This window comes from Tursiops truncatus, chromosome 20 (genome assembly GCF_011762595.2).
Source record: "Tursiops truncatus isolate mTurTru1 chromosome 20, mTurTru1.mat.Y, whole genome shotgun sequence".
NCBI classification, from domain to species: Eukaryota; Metazoa; Chordata; class Mammalia; order Artiodactyla; family Delphinidae; genus Tursiops; species Tursiops truncatus.
In genome coordinates, this window is record NC_047053.1 from 18,376,616 (window position 1) to 18,391,467 (window position 14,852).

General features: G+C 51.2%; 1 protein-coding gene across 2 annotated transcripts in view; it reads right to left on the reverse strand.

Moving 5' to 3' along the window:
• ASIC2 (acid sensing ion channel subunit 2) overlaps positions 1-14,852 on the reverse strand; it is a 1,024,770-nt gene that overhangs the window by 52,772 nt on the left and 957,146 nt on the right. For both annotated transcript variants that reach the window (XM_033847876.2, XM_033847875.2), the window contains exon 3: positions 7,039-7,166. In XM_033847876.2, the coding sequence (XP_033703767.1) occupies positions 7,039-7,166 (128 nt within the window). The remainder of the gene's footprint in view (positions 1-7,038; positions 7,167-14,852) is intronic.

Consider the following 14,852-nt stretch of genomic DNA (forward strand, 5'->3'; position numbering starts at 1 on the left):
GAACACTATTCCCTGTTGAGCATGGAGGTGTGGCCACACAGCAGGCTATCCTGCCTCCTGGTGCCTCCCCAGCGCTTTCTGGAGCAGAACTGGATGCTACCATGTTTGTGCGGCTCCAGCTTTGACATTTTGGAAGTTGCTGAAGGCATGTGGAACAAATTCTCTCCCCTGCCTTGAAAAACACAACTGGGCAAGCCTCCATTTTTAATGGGGCCCGTGAAGCATATTAAGGACCATGGATCTAGCTGTCAGATGGACAGATGAGTCTTCTCTTTTGAAAGGTACTTAGGAAGTTGTATTTGGAGGAACTGTCAAAAGCATTTGGGGGCATCCCACCCAACATCTGGGCCTTTTTAATTTGGGGGTAGAGGCGGGTGTACTGTTTCTCATTGTGAGCCATGGTGGGACTCCCTCCAAATGTTGGAGATGCGGCCAACCTACGCTGATGGTAAAGGCTTAGGCTTCTGTAGGAGCCGACCGTGCCCACGCGGGTGCCAGTGACCTAACTGGGGCCAGTGGGACGCAAACATTTGTGTTTGCCTTGTGTATCTACAGCCCCAAAGAGTCTAGCAAGCAGCTGATTGATGCAGGGTGTGGTGTGACCGTGGGCATTCTCATGGTACTCTGCATACAGCCCAAGTGAGGAACCAACACACAGTCCAGGTTGCGGAATCGGAACCCGTCTCATTCCCAATGGCTCCAGACTGGTAGTAGAAGGGCTTCTTGGTGAGAATGGGGTATATCTGGGTAGTGATTAGCAACTCTGGTTCCCCAAGGCATTTCTGAGACCCTCGAATATAAACGCAGGGCCATGTTTCCCCGAAAACTTTCTGAACAATGAGGCTGGTGGCCAACCGACTGCCCAGGGTCTGCAGAGTCATTCTCAGTCCCGCCAAGAAGTATGGGCAGGGCGGTTGAATAAAGATTTGATGGACACATTGGATAAACATTTAGAAATCAAGACTCACCGCCAGGCTCTTTGAGGAGGAAGTGGGAGATGATGAAAATTTTCTTATATCAAATCATGACAGGAAGTCCCATCAGGATTAGCAATCGCCTTCAGTGAGGGGCAAAGAATCTGGCGACATCAACGTAGACGATGTTATGCTCTTACTACATGAATGTCCTAGATTTTCTCTTTCACATATATTCGCTCACTCATTTAATTCTCCCCACGGTCCAGAGTTCGGGGAGGACCTTCCCATCTGTTCCATCCACTCTCATGCACACAGATGGCTACCAGATCTCTGTCTCCAGCCCTGACCTCTTTCGTGAGCTTTTGCTTTGATTAGGATCTCTAAGTGTGCAGCCAGCAATGATACAGATACCATCACCCACCACAGGCTGGCTCCACAGCCTCAGGGAGGAGCAGGGCCCCCAGGGCAGATTTTAAAGGGAGTTTTGACAGGCGGGGGCGGGGGCGGGGGGGAGAGCACTGGAGCGCAGCATGAGTGGTCTTTGGGCCCAGAGTGCAGATCTGAGTTAGTATATAGTTTGTTCTTTCAATCCTGCACATGTACTGAGCTCATATCTAAGCAAGGCACGGGGGATAGAGAATCCGAGAGACACCATCCTTGCTCTCAGGGAGCTCCCAGCCTAACTGAGTCAAGGGCTGATTGATGGGGGCTAAGGAAGACAGTTCGTAAGAGGAAGGCATAGGGGCAGCGATGCACAAGGGGAGGTCAATTCTGCAAGGAGAGTTTTACATCTCTTAGGAGTGGGATAAAATTGCTGAGAAGCCTGCTTGATTCTGTGAGCGCTCCAAGGCGGGACCAGGTCTCCCTCATCTTCGTCTTCCCAGCAAAGCAGCTGCTCAGTGAATATTTGCTGAAGGAATAAATGAATGTATAAGGTGTTATATGGCGCGACTACCTGCTCCTTGGGGGGTGGCAGGACAGGATGGGGAAGGTCTTCTTAGAGGCTGTGCTCTTTGAGCAGTAGCTAGAAATAGGACTAGGCCTTTGCCAGGTAGGTAAGACCAGGAAGGGATGCTGGGCAGAAGGAACAGTGGGGGCAAGTGCACAGAGGCAGGCATCAGAGAGCATGGTGTGTTTGGTGGATGGGTCTCTGACACTGGGATGCAGGGGGCAGGTTGGTCAACCATGGGCAGTTGATGAGGCTGGAGAGGTGGGCAGGGGCCAGGCTGAACAGGACCTCGGACACCAGTCTAAGAGGTTGGGCTTTTGCGAATTACAGGAAACCCAGGAATTTAAGGGTTTTAAGTAGGGCAGCCATGTGGCTGCCATGTGTGTGGCCTGGGGAAGGGGCACGACCAAGGAGCACAGACAGAGCCTCTCTTCTAAAGTTTTAGGGCGGCTACATACCCCAACCCCTGCTTCTCACTAGTAGGAACCCAGGTTCTGCCTCTCAGACCAGGGGAGGGGGGTTTATCTCACATGTCCTTGCCACCATGGACCTTAACAGCACCCCACGCCAGCTGGCATGAAGGAGGGAGTCCGCAGGTGGCAGAGCAGGTGCAAAACTGCTATCGCCCAAACTTCCAGGTGGTTCCCGTGTGCTTGAGTGACCCCCAGGCTGCTAACGCTGGAGGCCCTTCGAGGTCATCTAACCCAGCCCTTCCATTCTATGGATGGGAACACTGAGGCCCAGGGACGGGGGCAACCTGTCCAAGTTCTCATGGCGCAGTCAGGACTAGAATCCAGGCCTGTGGGCTCCCTGTCTGGTTTTCTCTCCCCAGATAGATCTGTGCTCATAGCCGAGTCCTGCAGTTCCCTTAGCTCGGCGACCTGAAGCAAGTGACTTGGCAGTTTTGTCATCTGGAACGTGGCATAACAATATCCCCCTTTTGGGGTTGTTGTGGGGAATAAATGAAATAATGCAGGTCAAGTGTCTCTGCAGCTTAACGCCTGGCGGGGAGTGTGCGCTCAGGTAGGAGGAACTGTTCTCTCCCTCCGTGTTCTGTTTCTGCTCTCAGCGTGTTATCCCACTGCCTGTCTCTGGTGGTGGGGGTCCTGGGATGGTGCAGGGGCTCCTGCAACAGCTGAGCCAGGGGGGCACTTCTCAGATTGTCCAAGGAAGGCAGGGGCATACCTTGGCTTATTTGGGTTTAGGGCAAATACAGATGGAAAAAAGCATTCTTTGGTCTGGGTTACAGCCCAATGGTGTGTTCTTTTGGATGACAAAGTAAAGTGAAAAATATTGAGAGAAGTGCGTGTGTAATTTTGCACGGGTGGGATGACTTTACCAGGCAAAAGGACTTTCCCATTTACAAAGGGATTCATGGCAGGAGTCCTGTAAGTTCCCAGTTCCGCTCAGGGCTTTCACTCAGGAGTCAATTTCCCTAGCATGATTCACACCAAGTTTCTAGGAAAGGGCCTTCTGGCCCCCCAAATAGTCTTGTCATCTCTGGCCTTCTTTCAAGATTCCCTTGAGCTTTGAGCTGAAGCAGCAGAATCTTGGAATGGGAACAGTGTAGCCGCTATAGGTTGTAAGACCACGGTGACTTTATGTGCCATTGAGAAAGAAAAAACATCTCCAGTCGTAACGGACGCGCAACAAGCCCCAATTTCAGAAATGTGAAAAAAATTTGCATCTTAGAATCAATGTTTGAGAACCAGGGTCAGCTGGATAGGTTAGTCCTAATGGCAGAGTTGAGAATATACCAACGGGGGCCAATCCCCAAATCATACATGACTTAAGATTATTTAACGGTTATTTTTCCTATGTGAAAGAAACCACTAATACGTAGGTTCCCTGAGGACAGACACTGGGTCTGTTTCGCTCACCACCGTATCCCTATCGCTTCACCCATAGTAGGTGTTCAACAAATATTTGCTCAACAAGTAAATAAAACAAAGCCGCCTTATAAGACACGTGGCGAAACCAGACAAGAAAACAAATCATTCAGAATTCCCCCACTGCGGGTACTTTGCCTTATTTCCTTCCAGTCTTATTTCCTATGAATATGCTCTTTTATATACGTGTAAACACAATGTATTTTTAGATTTAGCTCCAGGATGTGTCTTTGTATTTCTCTATTAATATGAATGAAGTGATGAAATGAGATGGTGTGGAAATGCTTTGAAGACTGTAAAATGTTTAACCAAATATCTTATTATTACTTATAATAACCATAGCAATGCTAATACGAATGAGGCTGATTTTCTGAAAATATACTTCAAAGCCAACACTGAATTTGTCCTCTGAAGCTGGGAATATGTTCTGTCCCTGACCGCCACGGGGAGTCCCTCTGTTTCATGTTGGGAAGAGAAAGAGACTTAAGGGTTCTGAGAAGTTATCAGCTCCAGATTCCCACCAGGCCCAGAAATTTCTTTGGTGTCAGTAAGGGGGGTCAGTGTGGAGTGGGGAAGACAGAGCACATCTCTCAGGCCAGTGACACAGGAGCCTACAGAGAGCTTCCTTCTTTCCAACCTTCGCTAGCGGTGAGATGGAGTTACCCTGTGGGTTTCAAGGAAGGCTGTTCACTTCCTCTGCATGGTAATAGCAATGTGGACACCAGAGAGGTGTCCGTACAGGTAAGTCATGCAGGATCAGAGTGGTGGTTACTTTCAACAAAACACAAAATCAGATTCGCATCGGAAAACTAGCCCCAAATTCACCATTAGATAGTCAAAGAATTCATGGACACACTTATTAGTCTAACTCATGCCTGGTTCTTCGAAGGGAGGTAGATTGACTCACATCACACACAAAAGGCAGGACTAGCCAGGCTCCTCTGTGCCCTGTTCTCCATGAGGCCTCAACCTTGGCCTACAAAGACTTGGAAGAACACTAACATAGTTTCCTTCTTTCTTTCCTTTTCTTCCTTCCTTCCTTCCTTCTTTCTTTCTTGTCATTAGCCCTTCATTTTCATTGAAATGGATAGTTTAGATGAAGAACAGAACTAGAATAGTGTTAACAATCGACTTCTGAAAACTCACATTTGTATAAAGGAAATAAAAGAGGCCAACAGAATTCCAGAAAAGGTGTGGCCTGTATTACTGCACTTGGATGAAGTATGCTGTTCAGGGTAGCATAATACTACTTAGGCCACACAAGCCCAGGAGCAGGAGGCAAACAGAGGGCAGAACTCCAGGTAGTATTTATTCTGGATTCTCCAGTGAGCTCAAGAATATTTAGTATTTTTGAAACATTCAGCTAAAGCTCTTTACGAAAATGACCGTGTCTTCAACACGTTTTTCCGCTAACGCAGTTTCTCACAGCTCAAAGGCAAATCCCTGGGATGACCCTAGCCCCCTTAAAGTCCCCGCCTAAGAACTCAAGACTGCCAAAAGAACTTAACTGTTTGTTTGTTCCTGCCGAGACCAAAAGGTAGGGCCCCTGTCTCCCTGTCTCTGCAGGAGGAGAGAAGCCTAACTGTGATGGGGTCCTATTAGCAAACTTGGATGGGTTCCACATGCACTGACCCCCACCCCCTGACTTCCAGCTTTTTGTAATGCTTCATCTCCCTGACTCTGCTCAGGCACCCTCTATCCCCCCAACCCTCCCCCTCATTTTCCCTTTAAAACGCCAAGTGCCTTCTGCAAAAATCGAAGTTGAGTTCAGTTCAGGCTGAACCCTCTTCCCTACTGCAATAGTATATTACTGATTAAACCTGTCCTTGCTGCTTTGTTTATCTGACAGTACTCGAAGGAAGGCTCGCTGCTACACCCAGGCTAATAGCTTGGGCTCCGGGCTCTCTGCACACCTTGACCTGCTAGTCTGCGCTCATGCTTCCTGATTCAAATCCTCAGCCTTGAACTTGGCTCTGTGCTGTCTGCTTCATGCCCGCCCTCTTTGTCCTCTAGGATGAAGTTTTCTGGTCGTTCCACCAAGCTCCCACCTTGCACACTCGTGAATACTCCACTTCTGCCTACACTGCCTGCCTCTATCTCTGAGCCGCTTAGTTGCCGGGCCAACCTCCCAGCCTCCTCTACCCCAGTCTCAGAGCCACCATCCCACCTGCTACATGTTGCAGTGGAGGCTGACCTTGATATTTAGCAACGGCCCAGGCATTAAGTACAGGGAATAGTTCGTGAGGCCTGCGCCACCAACGTTTTCCCAGCTCGCTTAGAGAGTTAAAACCAGTTTCCGATACAGAAGATCGCTTTATAAAATGGCTAAGGAATCACTGATCAGTACTGGATGAGAGACGATTTGGGCCAAATTGTAAAAACAAGCGGAGCTGCTAAGTTACATGTGCATCTCTTTGCTGACTGCTGCTCCCGTTCTCCGGGGTCTCCTCTCCTCACACCCTAGAGCGGGGCTCCCTGTCACTCATTCACCTCATTCTTTGCTCCAGGCCTCCCAGGGCACGTTGTCTTGGGCGACCTGGTTTAGGACTCCCTCAGAGTCGTAGGCTCTCCAGCTTTTATTCTAGGCAAACCAGGAGATCAGAGAAAAAACGCATCCCCATGTCTCTCTGCAGTCCTGTTTGGAGGCTTCCTCCCCACTGAGAATTTACAAAGGTCTCCCTTTGAGGTGTGGAAGCCGTGTCACATCTGTGCCAATCCTCACTCCACGGACGCACAGAGTTGACGTAGAAGTCCCGGCTGGCTGGGAGGGTCCCTCCTCTGGTGCTAAATCAGAGAGCAGACAGGAACCCATGAAGAGGCTTCCCTCCACTTAAACTCTGTTACAAGAGAGTGATGCTCTATCCCTGTTCCTTTTTGCAGGCCACCTGGCTTTGTATCACCACAGTGATGAAACACACCAAACCCTGATGCGCAATTTCCCTCGGCAGCCACTGGACTCCCACCCGACCCGCACAAAGATTTTTTTCCCAGAATGTTTTGCGAAAAAAAAACCCAACCAGTTGAGTGAAAAAGCAAATAAGCTGGGTTTCCCTCATGCCCAATTGCAGAAACCGACAGGCGGTACAGGAGAATTGGATTACAGAGGTTAGCCTGATACATTTCTCCAATTTCAGGGTGAGTCTCTTTGCTGAGCCCAGCCCTGCTCCTGCCTCCTGGGTGGATTCAGAGCCTTCCAGGAGTGGGAATCCCATTTCTCCTCCTCACGTGGTGGGTGGCCGGGAGAGACCAAGGACCGCTGATCCAGAGAGCCCTGGGGACTTACCCTCTGCTCCTGTGTGGCCACGAAAGTCTGGAACCCTGGTGCCACCCCAAAGCCTAGCTCTTGGATGAAAGGCGGCTCAGACTGACTGTGGATCTGAACCTTCACGCCTGCTTCAAACGTCGTTTCCTCTGAAAGAACAAAGATGGACAGAGCCATGGGTCAATGATAACAGATGCTCATGGAGTCCTGGGACTGAAAAGCTCAAAAGGATGCTGGAAAGGCCCCACGGTAGGCAGAATCATGGCCCCCCAGAGATGTGCACATCCTCGTCCCTGGAAACTGTGGCTGTGTTACCTTACATTGGTGAAAGGGATGCTGCAGATGTAACTAAGGATTTTGAGGTGGGGAGATTGTCCTTGGTCATCCAGGTGGCCCAATGTGATCACAAGGGTCCTTACAAGAGGGAAGCGGGAGGATCAGAGTCAGAGAGATGTGGAAAAATCTATGCTGCTGGCTTTGAAGATGGAGGAAGGATCCGTAAGCCCAGGGATGCAGGCAGCTTCCAGAAGCTAGAAAAGGCAAGGGAATGGATTTCCCCTAGAGCCTCTAGAAGGAATGCAGCCCTGCTGACACCTTAAAATACATTTTTGACTTCTGGCTTCCAGAGCTGTAAGATAATAAATTCATGTTGTTTGATGCCTCTAAGGTTGTGGCAATCTGTTAGAGTAGCGATCAGAAACGAATTCAGGTCAGCTAGGCCAACCAACTTTTTGCTTCAATCTGCAAAACTACAGAGTGGGATTATGAAGTGAGTTAAGCACCTATTCTCTTTATTTACTAACTTCTCTACTGGGCCATGAGCTGAGGCGAGGAGATCAGGAGAAGGAAAACACGATGATACAGCAGTTGAAATAAAAATACGGGGCCACGGGGCTTCCCTGGTGGCGCAGTGGTTGAGAGTCCGCCTGCCGATGCAGCAGGGGACACGGGTTCGTGCCCCGGTCCGGGAAGATCCCACATGCCGTGAAGCGGCTGGGCCCGTGAGCCATGGCCGCTGAGCCTGCGCGTCCGGAGCCTGTGCTCTGCAACGGGAGAGGCCACAGCAGTGAGAGGCCCGCATACCGCAAAAACAAACAAAAACAATAAAAACCACGGGGATTTCCTGTAAGCCCCTTGGAGCTGCAGGAGATGGGAAACTAGAAGAGAAGCTTCTCCCCTTTTGTTCTTTGGCAGGAGAAACGGCCCTCGGCAGTGAGCGGGGGAGGGACAGCAGAAAGGGATGGGATGGCAGAGCCTGGCTCATCCTATATGTTGGTGCTCATAATTGGCGGGAAGTGCACCTATGGGATCTATCAGCCTTTCCTGGGTCTCCTTCTCTTATTCTTTGCAAACAGCTTGAAGCATGAGTTTTCCAAAATGCAAATCTGAGTCACTTATAAGGAGCCCAATCTCCTTCACCTGCCCCCGTTCCAGCCTTGCTCTGGGCAGCCCTCTGCTTCGTGGCACTATGTGTTCCAACCCACCAGGGCCGCCAGATTGGTTGTTACTGATCCCTGCTCTACACGGAGCACATGCATCTCCTTCTGCCTGGAATGTCTTTATTTATTTATTTATTTATTTTTGCGGTACGCGGGCCTCTCACTATCGCGGCCTCTCCTGTTGCGGAGCACAGGCTCCGGACGCGCAGGCTCAGCGGCCATGGCTCACGGGCCCAGCCGCTCCGCGGCACATGGGATCTTCCCGGACCGGGGCACGAACCCATGTCCCCGGCATCGGCAGGCGGACTCCCAACCACTGCGCCACCAGGGAAGCCCCTGGAACGTCTTTTGCTTGGTCCACCTGACCATCTCCCTTCTCATCACTGAAGATTCAGCCCCCAGCCCCAGCCCAGAGCCACTCCTTCTCCTGCCTGGTTGTGTCTCACATACGCCTGGTAAAGCCTCTGCCACACCACGTCATAATCCTTTATCTCACTGTCTTTTCCACAAGGCTGAGCATCGTTGAGGCCAAGTTCAGGGCTTTCTCTCTGGATCTCAAAGGCCCTGCACACGGCTGGGCATCTTGCGGGCACCTAGGGAACGCCTGTTGCATGAACGAGTGAGAGACTTGTGACTCCAACCTTTACTTGCTTATTCACGGGCAAGGCCAACCTAGAAACCACATCAAGGAGTATTCTGAAACTAGAGAATAGGGAGAGGATGGGTAAATGCAGAAATCAGGGAGGATAAGAGGGGATGGAGGTCAGAGGTCAAGGAGGGGGAGTGCGTCAGCCCCAGGGCCATAGCGTAGGGAGAGCCTGGGGAAACGCTCTAAAGCTGGCACAGAAGAGAAAGGCGAGGAGGGAAGGGCCGGAGCCAGGCAGTGAATGCGCAGGACCCGGCGCAGCCTGGGGGCCTGTGACCGAGGCAGGGCGAGGCGTCCAGAGCTGGGTGAGAATTCCAAGGTCGGGGGCACAGGCCAAGGTTGAGTAGGCAGACAGGGACCAGAGGAAGAATAGGCAGGGCTCTCACAATCTACACGAGGAATCCAGTGGCTGAAGTGAGGTTCAGGCAAAAGAGAGCCTCAGCCAGGAATCCTTTCATACACATCTCCGTGGAGCAGTAGAGAATCCCGTGAAACCCACGAACACCTCCCCCTTTCCTCCAGCAGAGTCAAGTCTTCCGCCATCTCTTTACCCAGATGGCTCCGTGCCATCTTGCCCCTACGTCCCTGCGTGCCTGTGGATTTGTGTCCATCTCTCCCATGGATGGCGGATGCCTCAGGAGAGGAGAGTGCTTCTTGCTCAGTCCGGTGCCCATTGCCCAGCCTGGGGCTTGGCCCACAGGCACATCAGGGAGGGGGCCGAGGGAGAGGGAGGATGGGGGAGATGAAGAAGGCTGAGTGGCCAGCTTTCAGTGGCTGTGTGTTCTAAGGTCTGCCCAAGAGAGGGGTTGAGGAGAGGCCAAGGAGCCCAAAGAACAGGCTTTGATGGGGGAGAAGTGAACACACAGTGATACTGGGATACAGGGATGTCCATGCTTGGATGAATGAAAAGCACATTCGGTGAGCTGTAGCGGGTGGGAGAGGAGAGATGCCAAAACGCGTTTTCCAGAGCTAGTGAGGCTGTGTGCCTGCGATATAAGGGAGCTTAAGAAACCTTAGAGCCAGTAGGACAGGTACCTGTGGTTACAGGGAGAAATGAGAAACGAGGCCTTGGTGTCAGAAGTGCTGTGAGTAATGGGCAAAGAGGACAGCCAGGCATGCCTGTGTCAGTGAGAGCTGCCCAAGGCTACTCAGACTGGGTTGGGGTTCAGATGGGGAGTTTATTCAAGAAGCAGCAGGGGCTGGAGCAGAGTAAATTCCTAAAGTATTCTCATATCATTACAAACATGGATGGGCATGCAAGCTGATGGGCAGAGTCAGAAGAGACACGAATAAGGTTTCTGCCCTCTTCAGGATAATGCTGTCTAGAGGAACCTTCTACCAAGATGGAATGTTCTAGAATCCTTGCTATCCAACCTGGTACTCTCAGCCACATGAAATGTGACTCTTGCAGGTGAGGAACTGAATTTAGAATTTAATTAATTAATGCCCCCCAACTTTACTGATGCATAATTGACAAACAAAATTGTATGGTATTTAAAGCGCCCAGTGGGATGATTTGACGTAGGTATACATTGTGAAAGGATTCCCCCTATCAGGTTAATTCACATATCCATCACTTCACATATTACTTTTCTGGCCTCCTTTATTTATCTATTTTTTATCCAATTGAATTTTAATTAATTAAACTTAAAATTAAGTAGCCACATGTGGCTGGTGACCCCCTTACTGGGCAGTGCAGTTGTAGAATGTCACCTGTGAGCAGATCCCAGCCCTCTCGGAGCAGTAGGGGTAACAAGGGCTTGAGCACCCCGCTTTCCTAGGCAGGTGCCCCTGTGGGGTCTCTTGTCCAGAAGCAGGAGATCTGGGTGGGGTTCCGAGCAGTAGAGCTGTGCCTATTTGCAGTCATGATTGTAGTCCCAGATCCTCCCTGACCCTGCTTCTCCCAAAGCACCCCTTATTCTCTCATCTCCAGGTAGTTCCTCTTCCTTCACAGAACTGCCCTCAGCTCCCCTCTATGGAGTAATTCTCCAGTTTGATAGTGAATAACAGCCTCCCTCCAGTCCCTGCCCTGTCCCCACCCTCGGCTCCTGCCTTTCCTGGACACGGCACACTATCAGTGCAAATACGAAGACACAGTTTAAGAAATGAAGTGATCAGGCATAGGCCGTTAGAGCCAAAGGCTCCGCCCACGTACCTCCAACGGTCTCAGACTAGAATGCACGTTGACATCACATACGGAGCTCTGCGTGACCATTCCCGGGATCCACTCCCTAGCAATTCTGATTCTGTCCCTCTGGGGTGAAGCCCAGGAAACTTGCAGGCCCAGGGATTCTGATACAAATTATCTGAGGCCAAACACATTTGGGCAGCAGTGATCTAGTCCAGAGAGGGGAATTGACTTGCCCAAGGTCACACAGCAAGTCAAGAGCAGAGCAGGGGCCAAGAGCCAGGTCTCCTGACTTGCAATTCGTCACTCTTCCTCCCCCACTAGGGGTGTGGTTTATTTCACATGAGCAGATGTCCTGGTTCATAGCCCTGGGGTTCTGAGTGGATGCTGGAGAAAGGGAATATCTCTTTCATTGTCATATCCCCTAAAGCCCCTAGCGTGGTGCCTGGAACAGAGCAGAGCTCAATAACTACTTGTTGAATGAAACAAATTGAGTGAGGGAGTGTCCTCTGCTGAGCTGACTGTTCCCCGCCCTTTGACCAGCTGTGAGTCTGCCAGGGTCTGGCTGGACCCTAGGAAACACCAGCACCACATGTCACCCAGTGACGGGCTTGCTCCCATGTTGCACAAGGCAGAAGGTCTCATTCACCGACATGCAGCTGGGCTGCACAGAAAACAACAGCAACAGCAGCAACAATAACAAGAACAAGAACTCGGACCACCCATACAGTGTTTGGGTTCAAACTGAAAATGTGGGGCACCTCGTTAAAAATGTATTGAGAAACTCAAGACAGCAGTGGTAGAGCATTAAACCAAGAGTGTGACCCTCCTGAGCCTGTGTGAGTGCAGTGGTCACACAACCGGGAAGCCAGCCCCGATGATAACCCCCGTCGGTGCTGGACAGAATTGTTCACATCTTCCTATTCCTCTCACCACCGAAAGATTCAACACTGAGTTGCTTCAAAGAGTGCAGGCCCCCAGGGCAGTGAAGGATTTGTTTACGTATCATGAACACCAGGATTCAAAGCCCCAGAGAGAGAGCACAGAGAAAGGCGAAGTTACTACACACACACAGCGTTAGGAGCTCTTGTTAATTGGGACCGAGCTGAAACCCTGGCGGCGTAACATGAAAGATGATGTTGAATCAGGAGGAGGGCGGTAAAGAGACTTCAACCTGCAGAAGCCAGAGTCTCCTTTTTAGGAGCAGGGCCACGGCCGGCACCAGGTGAAGTCTACCTGTGGAGAATTTTCTGTGCCTGCAGAAAGGATTGGGAAGCTCTGCTGGGTGGGGGAGTCGGCGGGGGTGGGGGGGGGGTGGGGGGGTGGGGAGCCACGGGCAGAATGCATAATGGGGCAGGGAAAGTACATCACAATAAAAGCTTACAGTTTTAATCTTTGCAAATTACAGGAAGCATGCAGAGGCAATAAACACTGAAGAGGAGGCAAAGAAAATCTGGAGGAATTTTCTAGGCTAAGGTAGGGATGTGCTGGTACAAAGCAATCTCGGGTTGGAGGAAACTGTCTTTGTAACAGTGGCTGGGATAGGTAGCTTGAGAGGAGAGGGTGGGAGGGAGGCCAGCCATGCGGTGAGATGCGTCTCAGGGCAGGATGGCTCTGTTCGTCCCCTACCCATCCTGTCCGTTCTGCTCTCTGCCCTGGGAGCTGCACTTGTATGAAGTGTACTGTTGGGCTCCCTTGCCCTCTAGCTGCTGGTTGGCTGCAGCCAATGGTGGGCCCAGGTAGGAAACTGGGGGAGAGGGGAGAGTCAGGCTGGGATATTCAGTCTCTCAATTCTATTTGCTGGGTCCCTGTGCGTTAGCTGCGTGCCACCTTGGAAGGGCACAACTCTGGCTCGGGGCCTGGAGGGAGCGCTCCATTCTGATATGGGCTCTTTCTCCCTTTCCCAGGCATGGCAATGGCTCTCTCTGCTACCAGGCTCAGGATACCCCATCAGTACTGCCTTCCCTAAGCCTTGCCCGCACCACCTTTGTGACTAGCCCTTCATTAATCGTCCCTTGTATTACCCCGTCTGCGGGTGCTGTTGATTTCTTGCTTGGATCCTGATGGCAGAGTCCCCAGAGGGCATCTACTGCCTTACCTCTGAGAGGCAGTAGGAGGCCTCTCTGCCTCACTATCCATGGAAGGGCAGCCGTTGGTTGGAGCCTCTTGGGAATGGGGACCTCACTACCTGCAAGGGTAGCCCTTGGTTTCCAGAGTTCATCCTTGCACTGAGTTGACAACTGCCTGCTTTTAGATTTTACTTGTTTCTAGCTCTACCCCTTCTTCCAGGATCTGAAGATATGACCACCAGAGCCTTCTTATTTTCATGCTAACCTTCCCCAGCAGAGCTGACCCCAGCGCATCTTCATCTCTGAAGGCCTCACTAGCTGAGGCGCACTCAGCGATGTACATGGCCTGCCCAGGCTTCTGTGGGGAGGGGCCCGGGACCCTCTGCCCCCCTCCCGCCAGGAGAGCCAATTGCCCTGCATGGCTTATGGAGCTCTAGGGGCTCCCACCTCCCACACTGGGGCCAGGATGGGCGGGGCTTATGCCCAGAGACGGAGCACCCCGTTCTCAAAGGAGCGAACCAGGCATTCTGAGTCAGTAGACGTGTCGGCCCCTGTACTCGCGGGGTCAGAACCAGAGAGCGCCTAGGACAGTTGGTTAGACGCTTGGGGCTCTGGGGTCAGGCAGGGTGAGGTCACTTCCAGCTCTGTGACCTTTGGCAAATTATTTCATCTCTTGGGGCCTCATTTTTCTGCAAAATATGCAGAATGGGTTTGAACATGCTAATGGATGAAGCCTGCGTTCTCTCATCTCAGAGATCAAGGGAAAGCTCACTGAAAGGTCTGACAGTGACAATGACAGGGACCACGGTCCTAGCCCTTGAGAGCCCTGGCATTTCTACCAGGCCGACTACAAATGCAGTTTGGGTGGCCCGTGACAGGTGCCATTGTGGTCCCTCATGCTCCCCTGGTTGCACAGAGAAATCCATGGCATGAGTCCAAGGAGGCCCCAGGTGGGGCCCTGGAAAGAAGAACAGGGAAGTATATAAAAGAAAACATTGGCTCTGAGATCGCAGAGAGCTGGGTTTGACTCCCAGCCCTACCCCTTAATAGCTGTGTGACCTCAGGCAAGTCATCTTGCCTCTCTGAGCCTTGCAAAGGATGGCTGATCTCTCAGGTTACTTTTAGCTCTAAAATTCTACGAGCTGGGCATCACGCACAAGTCTCCAACCTCACTGCATCTCATTTTAATTTCCTGAAAAACAGATTAAAAAAATTAGACGTGGCCGTTCAGCACTTACATCAAGTCAGAAAAGGTTGATTTTTCTAAAGACGGCACAAAGAATCCGCAAATTGTTGCCTAAAAATGGATGAGGCATCTCTTGTCCTCCCTCTCTGCCCTGCTCCACACAGACAGGCCCAGTTAAGCAGCATCCTAGGTGAGAAGACCCGAACCCAGCACGGAGATGGCAACCCTCACGCTTGACTGCTCCTGGGTGACATTCTGAGGTGAGCTGGGCTTCTGGAGGAAGAAAGATCAACGCTGTGTCCCCTGCTGGATGGGATGCAATTATATCTGTTCAGGGCGACAGCCTGAGGTAGCAAAGTGTTCTCAC